Genomic DNA, 11,250 nt, shown 5'->3' with positions numbered 1-11,250 from the left:
AAACTAGCAGTATCGCCCGGCGTTGCTCAGGTTGTAAGGGAAATAACTATAAAGCATTTTTAGAGAGTTATAGCCAAAAAATGGAAAAAAATTATGGTAAATTTTTTTTGAGAGTTAAAAAAGGTGGAGTTGCGTCCCCTAGACAGTTTGTGGTTTGTGTTTCCGATTCTCGACCCCATGTCGAATTTATCGATTTTTTTTCAGAACTGGGGGAACTTTTCAAAATTTTCGCTGCGTTAGTTTTGAATTATGACATTTGGCTATGTGTGTGTCAAGTTTCATCAGAATCGGTTGAAAGCCGTGGTCAGGGTGAGGGTACAACCAAACAGACACACAGAAACACGCACAGACAAACTGCCGTTTATATAGAGAGAGATTACAGATTTCAATCTTGACAATCTATTAATCACAGAAAAGAATAAGAAAAAAAAAAAAAAAAAATTTTCTACAAATTACATTTTTTAATGAAATAAATTATTTCCATATAAACACCCATCTTTTACTTCATCATACTTATTTCTTTCTTCAGTTAACACGCTCATACTCTTTTACTTGTTTCAGTCATTTGACTGCGGCCATGCTGGAGCACCGCCTTTAGTCGAGCAAATCGACCCCGGGACTTATTCTTTTGTAAGCCCAGTACTTATTCTATCGGTCTCTTTTGCCGAACCGCTAAGTGACAGGGACGTAAACACTCCAGCATCGGTTGTCAAGCAATGCTAGGGGGACAAACACAGACACACTTATATATACATATATACGACAGGCTTCTTTCAGTTTCCGTCTACCAAATCCACTCACAAGACATTGGTTGGCCCGGGGCTATAGCAGAAGACACTTGCCCAAGATGCCACACAGTGGGACTGAACCCAGAACCATGTGGTTGGTTAGCAAGATACTTACCACACAGCCACTCCTGTGCCTATGCTTATATTTCTAATAAAAATAATCAAGCACTTGGAAGGATTTCATAAATTGATAAATTAATCACATAAGCACAAACATGGCTACATGGTTGAGAAATTTGCTTCTCAACCACATGGTTTCAGGTTCAATCCCACTGACTGACACATTGGGCATGTGTCTTCTATAAACCTTAAACTGAATGAAACCATGTAAGTGGATTTGGGAGATGAAAACTTTAACCCTTTCATTACCGTATTTATTTTGAGATGCTCTGCATTTCTTTTAATTACTTTAAATATAACGGAGAATTTAGTAAAATAACTTAGTTATCATTCAGATAGTTTTAGGAACATAAATTGTGACTAAGGTTTGGTGGGAGATTTTAATTCAAAACTTATGAAAACAAGACATTTGTATTCAGAGCCAGAGCTGGTTTCAGCCGGGTTGGTAACAAAAGGGTTAAGCAGTTTGTGGTGTGGGTCTCCTTTTCTCAACTATTGTACCACGACAATACTTAAAATTAACCCTTACAATACTAACCCAGCTGAAACCGGCTCTGGTTCTTTAGTACATGTGTCTTGTTTTCATAAGTTTTGAATTAAAATCTTCCACCAAACCTTAGTCACAATTTATGTTCCTAAAACTAGCTGAACGATAACTAAGTTATTTTACTAAATTCTTCGTTATATTTAAAGTAATTGAAAGAAACACAGAACATCTCAAAATAAATACAGTAACGAAAGGGTTAAAGCAACAAAAATATATTCCAGAATAATAAATTTTCCTTAATGTACAGATGGTTACAGACTCCTCACCTAGTTTTGTTGTACATTCCATGATTAATATCCTCCTGGAGTTTATTTAAACCTCATCAAAATGGAAACCTAACATACTGAGATCAATTCAAAAGCTCTCCCTTGTAACAATTAATTTGGGTTTCTACTCAAAAATATTCATTCATCTTTTTTAACTGATAAACACACTTTGTGTATATTATTTTAAATATGATAATATTTAAAACATTTAATAATATTCAATTGTTAAATCTCGAAATATTTCAATATTGCCAATAACTTTAACATAATAATTGTTACAAATTGTACAAGAGAAATTTGTTCCTTTAGCATTTAACCCTTTTGTTACCATATTTCTGTTGAGATGCTGTGTTCCTTTCAATTAATTTTAAATATAACTAAGAATTTAGTAAAATAATTTAGTTATCATTAATCTAGTGTTAGGAACATAAATTGTGACTAAGTTTTGGTGGAAGATTTTAATTCAAAATTTATGAAAGCAAGACATTTGTACAACAGAGCCAGAGGCGGTTTCAGCCGGATTGGTAACAAAAGGGTTAAACAGCCACTTCTGGCCCAAAATTTTCTACTTGTTTTATGTTCAAATTGCCTAGATCTTGCCTCTCACACCTACCCTACAATGTCATGGTGCCATATGTGTTGTCGTGACCCCCAGACCAATCATCCATATGGTTGCCATGGAATTGTTCCCTAACACTCCAGCCTTTGCTCTACAGTCAGGCTGTGTCTTCTCTCTCAACTGTTTTGACCATTACTACAACGGCCACTTGTACCACTCTAAGACTCCTCACTCACTATACCAAGTCCTTCTTCCACACAATGTGTCATCCCTCTGGAACATGAGCAATTACATTACTGAAATCACATTGATTTGAATGAATCATGAATCATGCTTATTTTTGTGGTAAAGCATGATTAACTCAAATCAATGTGAATGCATGATTGTAAGATTGTGGTTTCAATTCCTGGACCGGGTGACATGCTGTGGTCTTGAGCACTTCATTTCATGTTGTTCCAGTCTACTCAGCTGGCAAAAAATGAGTAGTCCTGTGACGGAACGGCATCCCACCCAGTTTGGGAATATTTACATCGTGTAACTAGGAAACTGGCCCCTTATGAGTCAGCATGATTCAAGAAGGTAACGTTACCTTTTTTTTTTTTTCTTTCACTTAATATACTCTCTTTTACTCTTTTACTTGTTTCAGTCATTTGACTGCGGCCATGCTGGAGCACCGCCTTTAGTCGAGCAAATCGACCCCGAGACTTATTCTTTGTAAGCCCAGTACTTATTCTATCGGTCTCTTTTGCCGAACTGCTAAGTGACGGGGACGTACACACACCAGCATCGGTTGTCAAGCAATGCTAGAGGGACAAACACAGACACACACACATATATACGACAGGCTTCTTTCAGTTTCCGTCTACCAAATCCACTCACAAGGCATTGGTCAGCCCGGGGCTATAGCAGAAGACACTTTCCCAAGATGCCACGCAGTGGGACTGAACCCGGAACCATGTGGTTGGTAAGCAAGCTACTTACCACACAGCCACTCCTGCTTTTATGTTTATTATATTTGAGAGTAGTTTCAATGCTCATGGGTTACTAGTTTCATTTCAAACCATTTGAATGTAATTTTAGTTACTCTTTACTCTTTTACTTGTTTCAGTCAGTTGACTGTGGCCATGCTGGAGCACCACCTTTAGTCGAGCAAATCGACCCCAGGACTTATTCTTTGTAAGCCCAGTACGTATTCTATCGGTATCTTTTGCCGAACCGCTAAGTAACGGGGACATAAACACACCAGCATCGGTTGTCAAACATATATACGATGGGCTTCTTTCAGTTTCCATCTACCAAATCCACTCACAAGGCTTTGGTCGGCCCGAGGCTATATAGAAGACACTTGCCCAAGGTGCCACGCAGTGGGACTGAACCCGGAACCATGTGGTTCGTAAGCAAGCTACTTACCACACAGCCACTCCTATGCCTATGGACAAATATTGTAACAAATTACAGTTGATAGTCTTATGGCTTACTCACTCTGCTATAAATATCAAGTAGCCCAAAGACTGTGTCTCACCATTCAGTGAAGGATCTCTCTGGTGAGCACACAGCCTCAACCGAGTAAAGATTGGTCTTACTCATCAAAGCCAGAAAATGTTTCAGCGCCTAACAAATGCTAACCCACTGCAAAGCTCAGGTGAGAACCACAATGGAGTACTGCTCCTGCATCTAGGACAGTGTTGTCGTGAAACCCCAGACCCATCATCCATATGGTTGCCATGGAATTATTCCCTAACACTCCAGCCTTTGCTCTACAGTCAAGCTGTGTCTTCTCTCTCAACTGTTTTGACCATTACTACAACGGTCACTTGTACCGCTCTAACACTCCTCACTATACCAAGTCCTTCTTCCACACAATGTCATCCCTCTGGAACACCCTATGTCTCGAGTTTTCTTTCCGACAATTCAACAGAAACATTAACCTAGCTGGAGCATCAACACCACACAACCACCACCCTCATCCTAGGCCAAACCAATAAAAATTGATCTCTCATACACATTGTTGTTTTACACACACACACACACACATCTCCAGACACATTTTACTTCATCTTTCAATGAAATACATTTGAAATGACTCTCTTTACTCTCTTTTACTTGTTTCAGTCATTTAACTGCGGCCATGCTGGAGCACCGCCTTTAGTTGAGCAAATCGACCCCGGGACTTATTCTTTGTAAGCCCAGTACGTATTCTATCGGTCTCTTTTGCCGAACCGCTAAGTGACGGGGGACGTAAACACACCAGCATCGGTTGTCAAGCAATGCTAGGGGGACAAACACAGACACACAAACACACACACATATATATATATATATACATATATACGACAGGCTTCTTTCAGTTTCCGTCTACCAAATCCACTCACAAGGCATTGGTCGGCCAGGGGCTATAGCAGAAGACACTTGCCCAAGATGCCATGCAGTGGGACTGAACCCGGAACCATGTGGTTGGTTAGCAAGCTACTTACCACACAGCCACTCCTGCGCTTATAAGATTCTATTTCCAGTGATTTTTTTTTTCATTTTTCAAAACTCCAATGGATGTTAGAATAGTTCCATGAAATAAATAAAAACAAAGAAAGACATAAAATAATCCAAAAATATCTTATTTTACATTAATACATTAGAGTGGTTGAAGACATCAGGAAGAATCCTCATTTACAGGCGAGGTTACGTCCATAACGAGGGACCCACCTTCCTCTTCAGCTTCTTCAACCTCCTCTTGTCCCTCCACAGACACATTGTTCTCATCTTGTTCCATTTTCACAATTCTCTCTTCCGACTCTTCGTTCTTCTCCTGTTGTTGCTCATCCTCCTCTTCCCCTTCATCTCCGTACACAATTTTGTCATCACTCTCCTCAGACAGGTCTAACGAACCATCTGGAAGGTATTTGGACACCACATCAAGAAGCTGATACACCTGAGTTTCAGTCAACCGTTCTTCGCTCTCCTCTATCAACAACTGGATCTCCACGGCCGTTGTCGGACGCTGATTCAACAGCTGCAGTTTCTCGGCCTTTGTCAAATGGAATGGTGCCAAATGCCGAATGAATTCCTTCACAGCCGGTGCATTCAAATGCTTACAGCTGGTACCTTCTAAATATTTAACCGTTTCATACGTTACCGTAGCCAAACTAGTCTGATTCTTGGTGGGCTTGCTCTGACCATTTCGGCCAGCTTGGATGTCCAATAATAAAGTGTAGACTTCGTAGTTACTGAGCAATGCTGAGCTTTCATTCAGAAGTTCCATAATTAATTCATCTCATCAACGTTCGTTAAATAAGGTCCAGCATTGATAACATATCCCCAGGTAATTAAAACAAACAGGAAGAGAATCTGCAAAATAAAATAAAATATTATAAAATAAAAATTACATGAAAATTACATTAAAAAAACTTCCTAAAAAGCCAAAAATAAGAGCAACCATTGAGTTGAAGAGTACAATACAATGATTGTGATGGTGAGGCTGGTATTATTACCATTTGGTCACATGTCCAACATCTTAATTTGTTTATGGCTATGAAAGGATATGTACACTTTAAGCATCAGGTGTGTAAACCCCCCCTAATCCAAAGAACAGAAAAACTTAATGGAAAAATAATAGGTGCAGGAGTGGCTGTGTGGTAAGTAGCTTGCGTGGCACCTTGGGCAAGTGTCTTCTACTATAGCCCCGGGCCAACCAAAGCCTTGTGAGTGGATTTGGTAGACAGAAACTGAAAGAAGCCCGTTGTATATATGTTTATGTATATATATGTGTGTGTGTATATGTTTGTGCCCCCAACATTCCTTCACAACCAATGCTGATGTGTTTACGTCCCCGTAACTTAGTGGTTCGGCAAGAGACTGATAGAATAAGTACTAGGCTTACAAAGAATAAGTCCTGGGGTCGATTTGCTCGACTAAAAGCAGTGCTCCAGCATGACCACAGTCAAATAACTGAAACAAGTAAAAGAGAGTGGCTGTGTGGTAAGTAGCTTGTGTGGAACCTTGGGCAAGTGTCTTCTACTATAGCCCCGGGCCAACCAAAGCCTTGTGAGTGGATTTGGTAGACAGAAACTGAAAGAAGCCCGTTGTATATATGTGTGTGTGTTTGTGTGTCTGTGTTTGTCCCCCCAATATCACTTGACAACCGATGCTGGTGTGTTTACGTCCCCGTAACTTAGTGGTTCGACAAAAGAGACCGATAGACTAAGTACTAGGCTTACAAAGAATAAGTCCAGGGGTTGATTTGCTTGACTAAAGGCAGTGCTCCAGCATGGCCACAGTCAAATGACTGATTCAAGTAAAAGACATAAAAGAGAAACATTATTTAGACAGAATAATAATTTTATCAAAATAGAACAAAGCAAACTGATTTGCATCCTCCAAGATATATTTCAATCAGAGGTATCTTTTTTTATCTTTTACTTGTTTCAGTCATTAGACTGTGGCCATGCTGGGGCACCGCCTTGAAGAATTTTAGTCAAACTTATCAACCTTAGCATTTATTATTTTACTTGTAAAGCCTGGTACTTATTCTATAGACCTCTTTTGCTGAACCGCTAAGTCATGGGGAACTGAACACAGATTCATGAAGTTGGGAAGCAAACTTCTTACTACACAATTCTTTATATTTTTTTTATTCTTTTACTTGTTTCAGTCACTTGACTGCGGCCATGCTGGAGCACTGCCTTTAGTCGAGCAAATCAACCCTAGGACTTATTCTTTGTAAGCCTAATACTTATTCTATCGGTCTCTTTTGCTGAACCGCTAAGTTACGGGGACGTAAACACACCAGCATCGGTTGTCAAGCGATGTTGAGGGGACAAACAGACACACAAACATATACACACACACACACATATATATATATATACATAAATACGACGGGCTTCTTTCAGTTTCCGCCTACGAAATCGACTCACAAAGGCTTTGGTCGACCCAGGGCTATAGCAGAAGACACTTGCCCAAGGTGCTACGCAGTGGGACTGAACCCGGAACCATGTGGCTGGTAAGCAAGCTACTTACCAAACAGCCACTGCCGCACCTGGTATAGTGAAAATTTTAAAAACATTCCAGGGATTCTCTATTTGAGGATTCTGGGCTGAATGGTAAACATCCATAAACATTAATGAAACACACACACTTGAAGTAAAATGAACCTCAACACTGAAAAACGTTTTCAATATAGTGTTTGTATTAATTTTTCAAAGATACAGTATGAATTCTTTTTATTTTGCTAATTTTTGTGATTAGGGTTATTATATAATAAAAGTAATATTTTACATCTCTGCTGAAATGTTCACAAACTACAAATAATAAGAATGAAAATTAATTTTTAAATTGCTTGATTTTTAAATTTAAAATTTTTTGTCCAGTGGGGTTTCGTTCTTGGAGGTTTTTGTTTCTAGAGATTTGGGATCTTTTCGGTTTGACCGGCAGTTTTTTTAAATAATTTCCACGTAACTAAAAAATTTTAAACTTCGTATACTGGTAGAATGTGTTTATAAAACATCTTTTTCTCTTGGCTTTATTGAGAAAATTCTATGATTTGTAAGATATTCGTTGTTTTTTTTCTTCAATTTCTGCAATTTCAACCAATCAATGACGTCTATTTAAGGTGAAAACATTCTGCACCGTATGAATATGTCCCTCGTTTAAGAAACAGATTGGGTTTATTTACATTTGTGAAGAAAAAAAGATAACCTTCCCCAACCCCTAACCCTAAAACAGATTGAAATGCAATAGATCGATAATAGGGTCATAATTATGGGTGACAATTTCATATGACACCGCTAGAAAAAACTGCTGTTCAAACCGAAAAGATCCGAGGTTTTTTTCTAGAGTTTTTAAAGTTTTTCTAGGGGTTTTGTCCTAGGTGGGGCTTGTTCAAAAAACCACAGGTATACATACAGAGGTTCTATTTAACCATAACCACACAAAATTCAAGGTGTTACCTCGTTTCCCGGGTCACGTGGAAATCAAAGAATTTACCTTACCAGATGTTTTCCAGATGAAAAGGTGAAAGTTTTTGAGACCAAAAATGTTGACAATGCAACAAAGAAAATCAAAATTTAACAACAAAACAAACTGTATCTAAACTTTAACTATTTACACAGAAGACGAGCGGGAATGGCAAAATACTACCATCGTGGTATCCGTGCACATTTATTATTTAGAATTCCGTTTGACAAACATTGGAGACACGTGGCTTATAACTAATTCGCATTGTTCACGTTAATTAGCGATGTAATTAATATATTTAATGAATTCAACCGCAATAACGATATTATCACAGTCGCCCTTAGTTTGCTTCGTTCCTTAATAATTTCATACTCTCTCGATGTCAGTAAGCGACAAATTGTTTAACGATAATACCCTTTCAATTGAATGAGTTGACGATCTAATACAGAATTAATAATATACCTGTGTGTGTGTGTGTGTAACAACTTATAAAGTCAAGAAGTATGAGAGGTGGAGGTACTAGTCGTGGAGACTGGACCTATGCAGAATTTCTTCCATACTGAAATTAATACCACATGGGAAAGATTGCGAAACTGCTGTAATTGTATGAAAGTCACGTTAAATATGTATCCACCTCTGGTACTACTAGCGAACAGTGGTCCCGGTGCGCGCACTCGCGCAATCTAGTCGTAAGTAGTCGATCCTACAACGACTTGCGCCTGTTTGTATTTTAAGGCTGAATACATATCAAAGAAAATTAAATAATATTTTTCGAACAAAGTATATAAAACGCAAAGTAAATTAAGTAAATAAATTATTTTTTATAAACAAACTAAGGTTAGGATTAGGGTAAAAAAAAATTAGGGTTAGGGTTTGGGTTAAAAAGTCGTTGTAGGATCGACTACTTACGACTAGCTAGCGCGGATGCGCGCACCGGGACCACTGTTCGCTAGTAGTACCCCAATTGTATATTCACAAATTAATGCCAATAAACTTCGCTCATCCGATAACCAGAACATCATGCTTACCCTCACTGTACAAATACACTTCTTCGTCGACTGATAGCAGGGTCCCTAAAAGGTCCTTTCTGTGAGAGCGACACGATCCTCTGAATCCACTTCTTAGACTACTCATAGGTATATATCAATTCAATTCGTGTAGGAAGCTTCGAGTGCGCTTTATGAAGCTCGTCCACGGATATCGGCAACCCGGGGCCGATCGTGTTCCTTAACCCTTTCGTTACCGTATTTATTTTGAGACGTTCTGTGTTTCTCTCAATTATTTTAAATATAACAAAGAATTTAGTAAAAATAACCAAGTTATCATTAATCTAGTGTTAGGAACATAAATTGTGACCAAGGTTTGGTGTAAGATTTTAATTCAGAACTTATGAAAACAAGACATTTGGACTAAAGAGCCAGAGGTGGTTTCAGCTGGGTTAGTAACGAAAGGGTGGGACACGAAGCAATTGAAGAATTCTGCAATAAAGCGGGTTTACTCAATGGAATCTCTCCTGTTCACACTTTATACATTATAAGGGGGAGGAGGAGAGACTGCGGTGCATGTGTATATGTGTGTCCGTGTGTCCATGTATATTTGTGTGTAATAAATAATTGTGTTGCTGCGACGACAGGTGAGTGCTCGAGTTTGGCAATTAAGGTATTTTCGAAAAAAGACCAACTGAAATTTTTAAAAAAAAAACGAAAAAATAAAAAAAAAAGAAGAGAGAGAGAGTGAGATAACCATTTCAGAAATGTTTGAAGATCTGAATAAAATAAGAGAGAATAAAGTCAAAAGCAAGGCCGAATCACTTACGAAACACGAGATTCTGTTGACATTTCGGTCGCTTTGCATTTTGCTGTCTTTGGTAACGGGTTAGACTACTTTACGGTGTGTGGTAAAACTATTTAACACGATACAAGTTTGTTGATTTTTCCTGAGGATTTACGCTTGAAACAAAATATTGTGAGCGACAGATGACAAGAACCGAATGGATTGGACTCAATAATGTTTATTTAAATGCTTATACTTGCAATGTCACTTTTACGACAGTGCTCCGAAGTTTTTGAGGATCTGGCGGACTTGTAAGGGAGACAACTCAGTTTATATATATGTTTTTTGTTCACTCCTCGGCATAAAGGGAAGCCCGTGTCTTCCACACAGATTTTCTCTCATGCAGGCATCAACTAAACATCTCACTTTTTTTGAATTTTGAGAAGGCTTTTGGATCAAGTGAAATTTTTTAGGGTTATTGCCCTCTTGAGCAAAGCAACATTTGCATCATCTGCTTCCATTGACGTATGGCTCACGCTGTTCTAGGAGCTTCCATTTAATCCTGTATGGCAGTGGTTCCCAAACTTTTTAGAGTCGCGACCCACTATTTATCACACCAGTTTATGACGACCCACTTAACTCTACTGAGTATCTTAATAGACAGCAGTTAATCAAAGCTAATGCGTAATTTTATAACTTTTTGCGACCCACTAAGATTCCGTTCGCAACCCATCTGTGGGTCGCGACTCATAGTTTGCGAACCACTGCTGTATGGTGTATCTCCTTCTATGACACACTATATGTAATTTGCCAAAGTTGTAGCATTGCGCCACTCTGGAATCTTAAAAGAGGACTTGTGGTTTAGTTGCAGCTTAAAAGGGTCCCCCATTGATCCAACATATTCTCATGTAGATAGACTTAAGTTATTGGTGTGGCTCTTGTTATTGCTGCTGCCATCACTGCTGTTGCTGTTGTTACTGCCAGATACATTGTTGGTGCTACTGTTGTTGTTGTTGTTGCTGCTGTTACTGACAGGCATGACTTCTCCCTCATAGACCACAGCCTTGGAATTGCATCAACTGCCAACTGGGCACTCACTGTTAAATTACATGAGTAGTCAGCCTTTGTGCAGGGTTTAAGAGCTTTCCCTAAAATCCTTTTTTACACTGAGCACACAGCTGAATGAAACCCTTAAGTTGTGTCTATTAAATAGTCATCTGTCTCTATGAAATTGCATGAAATACTTGT

The 11,250-nt window shown here is 38.7% G+C and overlaps 1 protein-coding gene across 1 annotated transcript; it reads right to left on the bottom strand.

The window, feature by feature from the left end:
- Positions 1-4,871: 4,871 nt before the first annotated feature.
- On the bottom strand, positions 4,872-10,182 carry LOC115223551 (DNA-directed RNA polymerase III subunit RPC9). Its single transcript, XM_029794188.2, has 2 exons — positions 10,045-10,182; positions 4,872-5,622 (listed from the first exon to the last, which is right to left on the bottom strand). The coding sequence occupies exon 2, from the start codon at positions 5,534-5,536 to the stop codon at positions 4,928-4,930; it is 609 nt and encodes a 202-aa protein (XP_029650048.1). The 5' UTR covers positions 5,537-5,622; positions 10,045-10,182; the 3' UTR covers positions 4,872-4,927.
- Positions 10,183-11,250: the final 1,068 nt, after the last annotated feature.

Source organism: Octopus sinensis, linkage group LG23, assembly GCF_006345805.1.
Source record: "Octopus sinensis linkage group LG23, ASM634580v1, whole genome shotgun sequence".
Taxonomy (NCBI): Eukaryota; Metazoa; Mollusca; class Cephalopoda; order Octopoda; family Octopodidae; genus Octopus; species Octopus sinensis.
This window is presented reverse-complemented; position numbering and strand designations above follow the sequence as displayed.

Excerpts from the sequence above, each read along its gene's own strand:
- LOC115223551 (XM_029794188.2), bottom strand. The coding sequence starts at position 5,536 with ATGGAACTTCTGAATGAAAGCTCAGCATTGCTCAGTAACTACGAAGTC.